The 13,736-nt window shown below is 44.0% G+C and overlaps 1 protein-coding gene across 3 annotated transcripts in view; it reads left to right on the plus strand.

The window, feature by feature from the left end:
* Nucleotides 1-13,736, plus strand: part of prkcz (protein kinase C, zeta) — a 140,837-nt gene that overhangs the window by 111,666 nt on the left and 15,435 nt on the right. For all 3 annotated transcript variants that reach the window (XM_080763845.1, XM_080763847.1, XM_080763846.1), the window contains one exon: nucleotides 1,038-1,127. In XM_080763845.1, coding sequence (XP_080619971.1) covers nucleotides 1,038-1,127 — 90 coding nt within the window. The remainder of the gene's footprint in view (nucleotides 1-1,037; nucleotides 1,128-13,736) is intronic.

The following is a 13,736-nucleotide window of genomic DNA, read 5'->3' on the forward strand; positions in this document are numbered from 1 at the left end:
TGGGTGGCGGTCGCGTGTGGTTGCTGGGACTGCGCTTCAAAATATATTCTTCTTTTATTTGATCAGATAATAGCTGTTAGTGTTTGTCGGTTATTCATTTCTTAAGGGATAACGGTTATGGGTTGGCCATCTCTATAGTTCAAAGTTATATTCCGAATGAATGCTTTGGTCATGTAAACAATTGAGGAATAGGAATACTTGTATTCAGGTTCCATGTAAACAGTTGGGTATGAATACATTTTGTGCATGTAAGTGAGGCCAAAGAGAATCATAATTGAACAGGTGACTGAGGCTATAAAGGGAAAGGCAGTCTGTACAGACCCCCAGCGAACATGAGATGCTGCATCTCAAGGGGTTTATCCTTCTAATAAAGGTACATTATTAATATTTAGACAAGGTTGTTTTAATGTATTTCATTGGTTAAGTATAAAACAAGTAAAGCCTTTACGACTTACTTTCAAAATGTAAAAAATAACAATAAATAAATAAAATGCCTAAAATAGCATACAAGCTCACAACGTGTCGCAATATTGGTAGATTTGCAACTTTTTCCACTAGGAGCAATAACACAAAATATATATCTGGAGGAAACCTCCATTTTTGAGGTTTCAGCATAAATCAGTGTTATTGAACACCCTTTACGTCTGTGTTGGTTAAAAAAATGTTGAACCAATGGAAATTATTACAAAGCACTTCAGACAAAACCTCTTAACTTCATTGGACCCTCAAACTGTCTGCTAAAACACCACCTCTGCCCCTCATGCAAGTAATTGACAAATATATAAAGTCACAACATCAACTTTGATGAGGCAGTATTGCTTTGGTTTCTTCCCGACAGCAGAGATGTATAAAATGTTGAAATATGGAGACGCAAGGCTTCCTTCCGCCTGACAGCAATGATATCAAACTGGTGGGTCACTTGAAATTGACAAGAGTCACTGCAGTACAAACCCTGGGAGGCGGACAGCCTTAGAAAGGTGCAAATAGAACCTGTACGTACATGTTCCTTTCCTGACCTGTCTTCTCCCTGCCGACAGGACCCCAAGGAGCGACTGGGGTGCCAGGTGCAGACGGGGTTTACAGACATCAAGTCCCACACGTTTTTCCGCAGTATAGAGTGGGAGCAGGTAAGTCCTGGCTGAGTGCGATCTAAGCTTGCGACTGAAGTACATTACTTAAGTACTGTACTTGAGTACACTTTTGAGGTATTTGTACTTGAGTACTCCACTACATCTCAGAGGCAAAATTCAACTTTTACTCCACTAAATTAATTTAGTTACTAGTAACTTTATAGATAAAGTTTCCGTTTATCCATTTCAGCCATTTGAAAATAGCCGATGTACAAACTCACAATGCGTCGCCATGCGAAGCATTGTGAGCTGCTATTTTCCAAAGATGTTTATACATTGGAAAACTTGAAATGGGACATTCTGCATAATGAGTACTTTCACTTTTTGTACTTTTACTCAAGTAAAAAATTCCAGACTTTTACTTCCAGTTACTCCTGCGTGGGGTAACTGGGTTACATTCATGAACTGCCCTCCCCCTCCTGCGTGGGGTAACTGGGTAACATTCATGAACTGCCCTCCCCCTCCTGCGTGGGGTAACTGGGTAACATTCATGAACTGCCCTCCCCCTCCTGCGTGGGGTAACTGGGTAACATTCATGAACTGCCCTCCCCCTCCTACGTGGGGTAACTGGGTAACATTCATGAACTGCCCTCCCCCTCCTGCGTGGGGTAACTGGGTAACATTCATGAACTGCCCTCCCCCCTCCTGCGTGGGGTAACTGGGTAACATTCATGAACTGCCCTCCCCCTCCTGCGTGGGGTAACTGGGTAACATTCATGAACTGCCCTCCCCCCTCCTGCGTGGGGTAACTGGGTAACATTCATGAACTGCCCTCCCCCCTCCTGCGTGGGGTAACTGGGTAACATTCATGAACTGCCCTCCCCCTCCTGCGTGGGGTAACTGGGTAACATTCATGAACTGCCCTCCCCCCTCCTGCGTGGGGTAACTGGGTAACATTCAAATCATCTGTTCTATTCAGTGGCTCTTCACAACATACATTACATAGTCTGTTACTGCATTTGGTCCTACTCCCTTGTACTAAATATGGAGCCATAATTACATAACCATAATGTGTACTCTAGCCTAGGCTGTAGCATGTGACCTTTTCAGTATTCTTTTAACCATGCTGAAACCCAAATGCTGTACTGCGTGTCTAGAATTGTATCCTGTAGTGTAAGGGTTCTATGTAAGGAATGTCATTTTATGAATGGTATTATTACTAGCCATTTCATAGTGGAAAGCGACAGGAAATCTGACGAGACATTTCAGGAGTGAAAACTCCTGGATTAAACAAGTGAAATTGGAAGGGATGTGGGGGGGCCAACAGCACGCACACCAAGGTCCGCCCCCGCTCGATCTTGATTGGCGGAAGGCCCCTCTCTATCCTGATTGGATGAAGGCTGGGCCACCTAGCAAAAAACGAAACCTACGTTTTTTTGACCCCAGGGGTTAACTGGGGACAGGGAGGAACTCCTTATAGGTCAGCACACTCTATAGTAGGGAGGATTATCACAACAAAAAATAAGTGTAATCACTGAATATACCTTTAACACTCTGGTTCAGTGGTTCTCAACCTTTTCAGGCCGCGACCCCCCAAAAAGAATCCTATTTGAACTGGGGACCGCCACGCTGACAAGCCTGAGACTACATCTTATCTATCTTAAATGCAGCATCACATACATACTTTGTGCAGCGTGGTGGAGAGATGTTTATGTTTTATTCCTCTTCCACTGTCCTACGGTATCCCTATTCGACCTAGTGTTATGTTACAACTGGCGTTCATCCACGTGGGTGGGTGCGATTTGGGACCATCTGACCAGGTCAAGAGAGAATGGAACAGAGGAACTAGTGTGTGTGAGGTTGCTGCAGTATGTTGTGTTGTCTGCTTGTCTTGACCTCCGTGGTCGACGCAAAATGTGGGTCCCGGTGCAAAAGCAGGTAGTGTTTCAGTTTGTGCTTCTGGGGTTAGAGCCGCTGTACGCCGATACCCGATCTTAAAATGTCTTCTTAACTATTTTTTTGCAAGTGCATATATTAGTGCTGTCCATGTTTTTTCTGATGCATCCGAGGTTCAGATGTCATTTGTGATTTTGTCTCGCACCGCTCACGACATGTTAACGTTTCTGGCGAAAGGTAAACGGCTAATAATATCCCATCGTTACAATGGTGGTCTTCAGGCCGGGAAACCATTCTGGTCTTCAGGCCGGGAAACCATGGTGGTCTTCAGGCCGGGAAACCATGGTGGTCTTCAGGCCGGGAAACCATGGTGGTCTTCAGGTCGGAAAACCATGGTGGTCTTCAGGCCGGGAAACAGGAAATGAAGATGACCAAATAATAGGCAAAAAGCCCCGGCAGGGTTTCCCTACACTCTGGTGCCACCTCATGGCACAGAAAGAATACAATTTCTTGTATGAAATTCCTTAAATTTTATGAATTTCTGTTGAATCATGTTTTACTTTTCATCGTTTGAAAAAAAGAATGAAAGAAAATGTGTGTATTTATTTATTTTTGTAGGAAAAATAAAATAGAGATAGTGTCAAAACTCATAAAAACATTTACAAACCTGCATATACAGTATGATGCAACGTTCTCGGTTCTTCTTTGTCAGAGTTTGATGGTACATAAAATAATACCCCTCGTATAGCTGTTTAACGGGTGGTGCCCTTTGTGGGCGTGTGTTGCATGTGCATGTTAAAAATGCATGAGACAGTTGTAGAGTAGACAGACCACTGCTGGGCGCAACAAAGTGCCTTCCCTTCTCTGGAGCAATAACACAAATAAAAGTGCATTTCTAATTGCACTCACATGCAATGAGTGCGTGCGTGTGTATAGTAGAAAATGTTCCATTGATGCTATAGGGCTGACGTGCACCACTATGTAAAAGTCACATGAAAGCAGGATATAGGCTATACAATATTAAGGGGGTTTCACTAGCATGCCATGAGAGAGAGTGAGAGAGAGACAGAGAGAGAGTGAGTGAGTGTGTGTACTGTATGTACGTACAGTATGCCCAGTTTGAGCTTAAATGACTGGCTGCAGTCAGAGCACGCTTCTAGTTTTATTAACAGCTGCACTCATATCATTAACGCAAATCAAGTTTAACGAGCTTGGTCCCAGACTCCCAGTACAGATCGTGTGGTGGTGGGTAGGGCTGGACAATATCACTTCAAATCAATATCATGGTTATTTCAAACGTTTGCCTCGATTACAGAGCGACCTCGTAGGTGATCAGCTATTTAGCACCCCACCATGTACAACATATTATAAAACAGGGTTAAGTGGTTAAAAGAAACATGCTTCTCGATATTCGATTAATACACTGTAATCTATATTTTTGCGATTAAATAGGTTAAAAGTAAAAACCTACTTGGAAATGCAATCACTCAAGAGTTTAATTCACACTCATTACTACAGGTACAAGCAGCTAGCCTGGGTTCCAGTCTGATTTTCTGCGTTGATGTTGGTGTAAGACAAACATAGACACTAAGGCGATTTGCTCAGACACTATGACATATAATTCTCCATTCATTGTCAATGAGAATTTTGTGTAAGACGGAAATCTACACTAATAGCTGAATATAGGAGGGGCTAGCGCCCCTCAAAAAGGATTAACTGTAAACTAAGCCGCCCGCGCATCCAGAAGTGGGCTACATGTTCTTGCTGGGGGCCGCCATATTGACTTCGATAAAGTGTTTGAAGGGCCACTCATTGGACCATTGAATTGAAACATAGTGCTGAATTATGTTACAACTACATGAATAGATAGACACTGTGATGAATCATTCACAGCATCATATTCCCTATTTTGCGTAGTGCATTATGACTAATCTTATTATATTTAAAACAGTGAAAATACCCAATCTACATACGTAGCTGTACAACACGTCGCTGTAGTACAACTATTTGTACTATTTTTCAATAAAAAAAATACTAATACGATTACTCATAAGACCTAAGACTCCGCACAAAATAGGCATTATGTTATAAATATGGATCCATGGATCCATTTTACTACATGTGTAGTAATCAAGATACTTGTGTTGCCCTTGCCCAAACTGCAATGCTTACCCATCACTACCAGTAGAAGTCAAGAAAACTGATCAACTAAAGACAATGTTACTATATTGAAACAGTCTGTGAAAATTGAAATATGTGAAAGCTCACATGTTGCATCACTGATCGCTGTGACGCATTGTGAGCTTTTAGAAGGGCTATATGCTCAATGCGTATGTCACTGCTTTCATACTTCACGTGTAAATGTCTAACTATAAAATAGGGCTTAAGTGCTTTAAGTGGCAAGCTCTGCTATGACGTCATTTGTTGCGTGGCCAGTTCCTCTGCCAGAGCTTCTCTGGCAGTGTCTCCACCTCAGCACCTCTCCTCCAAGCTTCCTCCCCTGGCCCTGTGACAGTGTCTCCACCTCAGCACCTCTCCTCCAAGCTTCCTCCCCTGGCCCTGTGACAGAGTCTGGCACCGTACCCGCAATTATGCACACGTGCAACAAGAGCACTATGTTGCACATGGGTGGTGCACTGTACACAACCTTTCACACAGCCTTTCTCGGGCGGCAGTGGCTCAGGGGGTAGAACTGTCACTTTGGGAATGGGACGGTCCCTGGTTTGATCCCGGGCTCCCCCTGAGTTATTGTCAAAGTGTTCATGAGCAAGACACTAATTGCCAGTGGTGTGAAGTAACATGAAGTACATTTACTCAAGTACTGTACTTGTATTTGTACTTGAGTATTTCCAATACTCTTACTTCTACTCTACTACATCTCAGAGCCAAAATGTTTACTTTTACTACACTACAATTATTTGAAATCTTTAGTTACTATAGTTACTCTGGAGATTTTAATTTTGACATACATTAACCACTTCAACCATATACAATACATGATTGGCCATTTGAAAATAGCCGACCTACCAGCTCACAATGCGTCGCGATGAGACGCATTGTGAGCTTGTAGATCAGCTATTTTCAAAAGATTTTGTACATATTTTGAACTTGTGCTGCTATATGAGTACTTTTACTTTTAGTAGCCTACTTCAAGTACATTTTGATGTCGATACTTTTGTACTACATTGCAGTATTTATACTTTTACTTTTACTTAAGTAAAACATTTGAGTACTTTTTCCACCACTGCTCCCGATGAGCATGTTGGTGCCTTGCAGGGTTTCCTCTGCCATCGTGAATGGCACACTGTAAAGAACTTTATAAATGCACCAATATTTTTTTTTCAAGAAATACAATACAGATAGAAAAGGCCCTCAATCTACTATAGAGGAGTTGTTGGTGTTTTGTACCTGACTCAAACTTTTCACTGAAGAGTGTGCAAGAGAATTGAGTAAGAATATGGATTAAGAGAGTCTGCCAAATGCCTAAATTGTAAATGCTGATACAGTGGTTAAAATACCTCTCGTGTAAAGCAGAGAATGTGAAGGTAGTTTGTTCAAATCCATCTTTTTTTAAGATCTTAACTGTGCATGTAAATCTGATACAGCGATAAAGTTATTACCATAGCTGTCATGTTTGTCTGTGGTGCATGTCTGTGGTGCATGTCTGTGGTGCACGTCTGTGGTGCACGTCTGTGGTGCATGTCTGTGGTGTATACAGTTGTTGGTTTTTTTCTCCTCAAGTTTGTGCCCATGAGCTCTAATTGTTCACTGAGTGAAGAGCATGGAAGAGAACTTAATTAGCAGGAAACATGGTGGTGTAGTGATAATAACTGATAACCTTACGTTACCTTTTGTAAGATCTTCACTCTGCAAGTGTCTGATAAGGCCAAGTAATTACCACAGATGCCATAGTCACATTCATCTTCCATTTAAAGGCAGTGTAAGCAGAAAGTTCATGGTTAAAAAACCAGGGATGAGGGTCGTTTTCCAAGTTTGTGCCAGGCTGTAATTCTTCAGTGAAGAATGTGCATGATAAGTGATTTAGCAGCAGGAATCTTGGTTGTACAGTCAGGTTAAAATACAGAACCTTATAAAAGCAGAGACTGTGAAAGCAGTTGGTTCATATCCAGCTCTTGTAAGATCTTCACTCTGAATGTAAATCTAATAAGGCTAATATGTAATTACATTACCATACTTATCTTCCACGTCTGTCTGTGTGCAGAGGAAAATGAAAAATATATTGTAATCCTTTGCTTTGGCTTTCAAGATTGTTAACAGTGTGTATTTTGTGTTTTTTTGGGGGTTGCACATTTGACTGTTAAGAGTACTTATTTTCCCGTTGCACTAGTAAATTAAAAGGGGGGGAGTGTACTGTTTAGCCAGGGACTGCTTTATGTTAGCCTGGGATCCAGCCTGATTCGCTACATTAGTCTTTTTCTCACTTCCCTACTCAGTCTGTCCAGGGTCCGATTTGACTTTCAGGAAGAGACTCAAGTTTCACATTAGTGTGTATGATTGTATGACAAAGAGTTATAGTTGAAAGATTTGGCCTACCTGGCCTACTGGGACTGTGCTTGCTGATCGGTCCAACGGTGTCGGAGATTAGCTGTTCACTGACTGAACACACACACACACACACACACACACACACACACACACACACACACACGGATGGAGGGACGGCAGCGAAAACGTAGTCTACGTCTGGCCTGGCGGAGACAAAAAGGTCGACCAGAGACCTCTCCCTTATGCAGCGTGTCTCATTCAACTCAGTCAAGAGGCATTCATTGAAGTCATTCACTCATTCTCATGTTCACTGTATACTCAAGTGCTCCTCGAGGGACATTTTGGGCGGGGGTGGTGTTGGGGTGGAGCAATTGATTACCGGGAATTGAACATTTTATTTCACAGTATGTAGAATGGGTACATTTCAAACTAAAGTCAATACAGAAACTCTTATGGACGGCACCATGATAAAGCATTACACTTGTTTAAAACAGGGAGCACCATTTTCAATTCATCAGAGAATGAAAGAGAAGGGGAGGGGGCGGGAGGTTGTCGAAGTTCAGTAATCAGTGCTGCCTATGAAGTACACACCAAAGGCACGCCCGGGGAAAGAAATCAAAGCGGGGTGAATTGTAAATGCATGGGAGGGAGGGGGGGGGGGGGGGGGGGCGTTGGGGTGGCAGCCTGTAGCCTGTTTATACTGCTGCAGTGTCGCGCGTTGAGAATAGCAGATCTACAAGCCTACAATGCATTGTGGATGTTGACACGTTGTGAGCTCATCTACGGTCTACTACCTGTATAGACCTGTATAATCATGGATGGGGGTTCCCTGAGTGCAGCCATTGCTGAGGTTTAAGCAGCACTGATCCATGGACGCAGTGCCCTGTTAGCCAGGTGTAGGTAATCAGTGCTGATTACACCCAAGCCCCGGACACCGAGAGGAAGCATTGAAGCTAAATGGACATGCTGGTCGATCGCAGGTACTGCAGCTCGAGCGGGCGGCACTGGGCCTAAAACATGAACGCGTGAGCCAATACTTAACCACGGCACGCACGGTGCCCTCCTCATGCTTTTTGCCCGGCACGTTCATTTTAGGCCCAAAATGGACGGAGCCCACCACTTTTCCAACCCGGGGTGAAAAGGGAGTATGCGTTGATTGAGCAACTCAATGCAAGTGGATGGGAGGGGAAATCCGGTGCCGTCTCTATTATTAATAACTATATGATTACACCTCAGTAATGGCTGCGCCCAGGGCACACGCCTCCGTGGATTCGTCTATTCTCGGTCGTTGCCGGAGCGTGACGGAGCCTAAATTAGGCGTGACAAAGCTGTGACAGAGGGGGCCATGAGCGCTGGCAGCAGCAGAGGTGCTGGCCCGCTGCTCTCTTGCCCTCAAACACACAACCTGTCTCCGTACCTGACAGGACGCACGTTGCCAGCGCTCTCCCGGCCGCCGGCGTTACGCCGTATTAATATTAATCGCGTGTCTCCTGAGAGGGGCGACGACAGCCTCCTCTCTCTGAAGCCGTGACATGTTTGAATATCATTTACCTGCCTGCTAGCCCCTTTTATTCTTTTTTTCTTTTTACCTCCCCTCCCTCCCCCCTCCAACATTGTGCTGTGAACTGTCACGTCAATGACGCGGGGGAGATTTGAGCAGACAGAAGAAACAGGGATTGCTTGCTTGGCGGCGAGGAGAACTCGTGAGAGCTGATTCCCAAGCGAAGGCAGACAGACTGGAGAGCCTTGTCTCTCAACCAGTCCACGACATGTAGAGTATGCAGACAGTGGTGGAAGAAGTACTCACATGTTTTTACTTAGATATCAAATACTGCAATCAATGTAGAACTACTCCGTTACTAGTAAACGTCTGGAATTCTCAACCAGTCCACGACATGTATGCATATACCTTAAAGGAGAGTTCTGGCACTAGCCGTTTTCTTTTTTTTACTGAATTCTGTTGATAATGTATATACCGGTATGTTATTACTGTTATGGCGGGGGGGGGGGGGGGGGGGGTGTATATATATACAGTATAGGCGCTGGTAGAAACGGTAAGCGGACCTAATGCTGGATAACGTGGATACGGAGAGTGACTTATTTTCCACAACATGTAGGACAGGAAAAAATTATTGTGCGATTGAATAAGAGATTGAATAAGGCCTGCACAGAGGGTAAATCCGCAAAATCGGTATGGAACCCTCGGCATGGATTATTATTTGTTTTATTTATTTTTCCAGTGGTCAATGGATACACGTCAACGTCTTGTCCAGAATTCTCCTTTAAAGCTGCAATCCAGAACACATTTGAATAAATAAAGCATTGCTTTAACCAACCTGGATGGTAGAGTAAAGCCCATCCTTTATGTCAATCCCCGTGGGCTGGCCTGTTCCGTAGCCACCGTTGTGTTCACAGTCCTGTGACTGACCAAGTCCTAGACCGTGACGTATATGCGCAGTATGCCGCTGTCGCCTCTGACCAAGTCCTAGACCGTGACGTATATGCGCAGTATGCCGCTGTCGCCTCTGACCAAGTCCTAGACCGTGACGTATATGCGCAGTATGCCGCTGTCGCCTCTGACCAAGTCCTAGACCGTGACGTATATGCGCAGTATGCCGCTGTCGCCTCTGACCAAGTCCTAGACCGTGACGTATATGCGCAGTATGCCGCTGTCGCCTCTGACCAAGTCCTAGACCGTGACGTATATGCGCAGTATGCCGCTGTCGCCTCTGACCAAGTCATAGACTGTGACTGTGTCGCCTCTGCGCTGCCTGTGCTCTGACGTGACACACGTGTCGACGCAAGGCTTGCTGCGTTACAGGTGCATGATGGGAAGCCATGCCATTTTTCTTCTTTTATTTAATAATTTACTTTTTTGAAGCTAGATGTGAGCGGGGAAACTCTATAGTGTTAATACAATATAACTAGCACATCAGCAGTGGTCTACCCTTCCACTAATTGACGTGAAATTTTATTGCAAAAATCTCCATTTGTGTGTGTGTGTGTGTGTGTGAGTGTGTGAGTGTGTGAGTGTGTGTGTGTGTGTGTGTGTGTGTGTGTGTGTGTGTGCGTGTGTGTGCGTGCGTGCGTGTGCGTGCGTGTGCGTGTGCGTGTGTGTGTGTGTGTGTGTGTGTGTGTGAGAGAGTGTTTGAGTGTGAGTGAGTGAGAGAGAGTGAGTGAGATGACGCATGCTCATGATCAGGCCTCCAGTGTCGTTTGGGGTAATAATTGCTGTGACGTCTGCCTCGGATCACAGCGAGCTGTGACTCACTCACAGTCCAAACCAATCCAGTGGCGTCTCTCTTTCTCTCTCTCTCTCGCGCCTCTGGATTAAGCACACATTATAGACACACGCATGCACGCGCACACACTCTATCTCTGGTCCTGTGATCTGAGGACCATCAGCTCCCCTACTAGCCTTGGCTGTCATGGCGCTCCTCTTTCATGTGGCCTTGTGGCCTCGGGGCCACTTCTTTGTATGTTAGAAGGTGTGTAGCAGCGACTCAGCCCTGCATGGCCCCCTCCGTGTGCATCATTAGCACCACACAGAGCATCCAACCTGCAACCACATCACAGAGCAGAGAGAAAAGCAGGTGGAGCGAGTCCGTTGAAAGGAGCGCACAGAACAGTGGTGGTAAAAAAAGTACTCAAATGTTGTACTTATAAGTAAACGTATCAATACTGCACTGTAGATGTACTCCGTTACAAGTAGACGTCCAGAATTCAAAATGTACTTGAGTAAATGTACAAAAGTATCGGTTTCAAAATGTACTAAAAAGGTACTCCTATTGCAGAATGTCCCATTTCACAAGTTCAAAAGATCGGCTTTTTTCAAATGGCCGAAATGTATATAGGGCTGAAGTTGTTAATGTATGTTTTTTGTAATAATAATCCAAATCTACAAAGTAACTAGTAACTAAAGTGTTCAAATAATTGTAGTGGTGTAAAAGTACTGGAAATACTCAAGTAAAGTACCTCAAAATTGTACTTAAGTACAGTACTTGATTAAATGTACTTAGTTACCTTCCACCAGTGATCAGAGCAACCAGAGAGCCATGGAGGAGAACGGGTGGAGCGAGTCAGTTGAAAGGAGGAAAGAATCTCCTACAGGAGAGACAAAGGGTTTCAGATGATGAGAGACGGAGATGGGGAGCCTTGATGGATGGCTGAGAATGAAGCAGAGAGGGAGAGAGAGAGAGAAAGGGATGAGCAGTAGAGGCTCCAATTGAGGAGAAAAGGGCAGAGACAGAGAGAGTGGGTTAAACCAATAGGGCTAATGATGTGAAGTTGCCACTAAAACTAGCAGTTTTCTGAAGCATACACATGTTTGTGCACACACACACACACACACACACACACACACACACACACACACACACACACACACACACAGTCACACACATTTTGGGCCATGTCTTAGGCAAACATTTGTTAAAATAGCAGATCTACAAGCAGCTTTGAGCATTTCAGTCTAAGGCGTCTTTCCATGACTTGAGATTGTGGTCTAAATCTGTAAAACCTACAAAAAAATCTAAACAAAATAAGGAGCAAGGCTGTGTGTCCATCTGACATTGTTCTTTTCTCAGAACATGTCCTCAGTGGACTTTTTGGTGTCTTTTTTTTTTAAAGGAACAAAAACGAACCTGAAACCATGGAAACAAACCATGAAAAAAAAAGATCCCGGCTGAATCACTTGCCCACAATTTCTTGGGAGCCTCACAAATCCCTATTGTGTCCTTCTCTCTCTCCCTTTCATGTCTTCATTTACACCATGCCATTTCATCACATGTGTCATCTGAATTAGAGCTCGGCAGCACGTCACAATGTATATACACGTACGTCGCACAGGGTGGCTCGCCTGGAAATTATCCTGGAAAATTATCTTCATCCCAAATCGGTACCAAAAGAACGGAAATCACAGAGCCCCACAGAGCCCCATGACTCAGTGTGAAAATGAGTTCTCTAAAGCAGTGGTTCCCAAAGTGGGGTCCGGGAGGCGGGGACCCCTAGGGGTCCTTGAGAGAGATCCAGGAGGTCCCCAGCTAAATGATAAATGATAATTATTATCCATTTGTAGACTCTCAGAGTTACATCAACAATCATTTTACAATAATGTATTGGGGTCCCAGAGATAGAAATGCCATTAAATAGGGGGCCGTAACCTAAATCAGGTCAGGCCCTAGAGCCGTAAAAATGTTCTCTTATGGACGGGGGGCCCTTGGCATATATAAATGGGGGTCCGCGGGCTAATGAGTATCTTTTTGGGGGTCCTTGACATGGAAACGTTTGGGAACCACTCCTCTAAAGTCTAAAACAATCGGTCTACAAGCTCAGTATAAAAAGGTATACTGTAAGTAATAATAATAATTATTATTTAAGACGTTGGCTATTCAAAAATACCAGATCTGCTATGTTTTGGAAAATCGTTGATATTTGTGCAAAAAATTTAAATTTTAACTCAAATCTTTAATAAAATTAAATAAATAAATAAATCTTTTGAAAAATATTTATTTTTCTAAATGTGGGAAAAGAAATTTTCATGCCCCATAAGAACCAGTGGGTTAATGTATTGACTGTATTATCCATACCATGGGTTTGATTCCCCATGATGTGTATAGCGTGCACCTTCCCCCACCCTCACTTTCTCTCCTCCTGTACTGAGTTGGGCGATGATCTTGGAAGCCTTCCTACACACCCACACTTTATGAAATGAACAGTGAGGCCAGCATGCGGCTAGCACTTTCAATATCAAATTACACTGATCGTCCGCTGTATCGCTTTTTTAACCTCATGCCATCTGGACAAAGATACAGAACCTTGCCATGGAAAAAGGTCCGTTTTAGTAGGAGTTTTGTTCCCTCAGCCATCACGGCATTACTGTAAACAAACTGCTCCGCCAGTAGATAGGATGGTCCTGTACACAGGGGGGACCTCATGTCTTTGTATTGTCTTGGTGTTAATGTGCTGTGTTGTTTTGATGTGGGTGTCTGGACAATTAGATTACTATGAAAAACCTGCAAAACCTTTCAGTCAATCCGTCCGTCACACCACCATATATGGACCTCAGTCCATCCCGCCTCGTGACACGTCACACCACCATGTATGGTCGTCAGTCCGTCACACTTTGTGACACGCTCCATATATATCACAACACTGACGTCATTAAACCCTGGATAACCATACATAGAGAAAACTGGATCATCAGCTATATCTGCATGGAGCCGGCCAGCAACTCTACAGCTGAACTCAAACCCTTAGATCTCC

The sequence above is a fragment of the Protomyctophum bolini genome (assembly GCF_963924005.1).
Source record: "Protomyctophum bolini genome assembly, chromosome: 5".
Lineage (NCBI taxonomy): Eukaryota > Metazoa > Chordata > Actinopteri > Myctophiformes > Myctophidae > Protomyctophum > Protomyctophum bolini.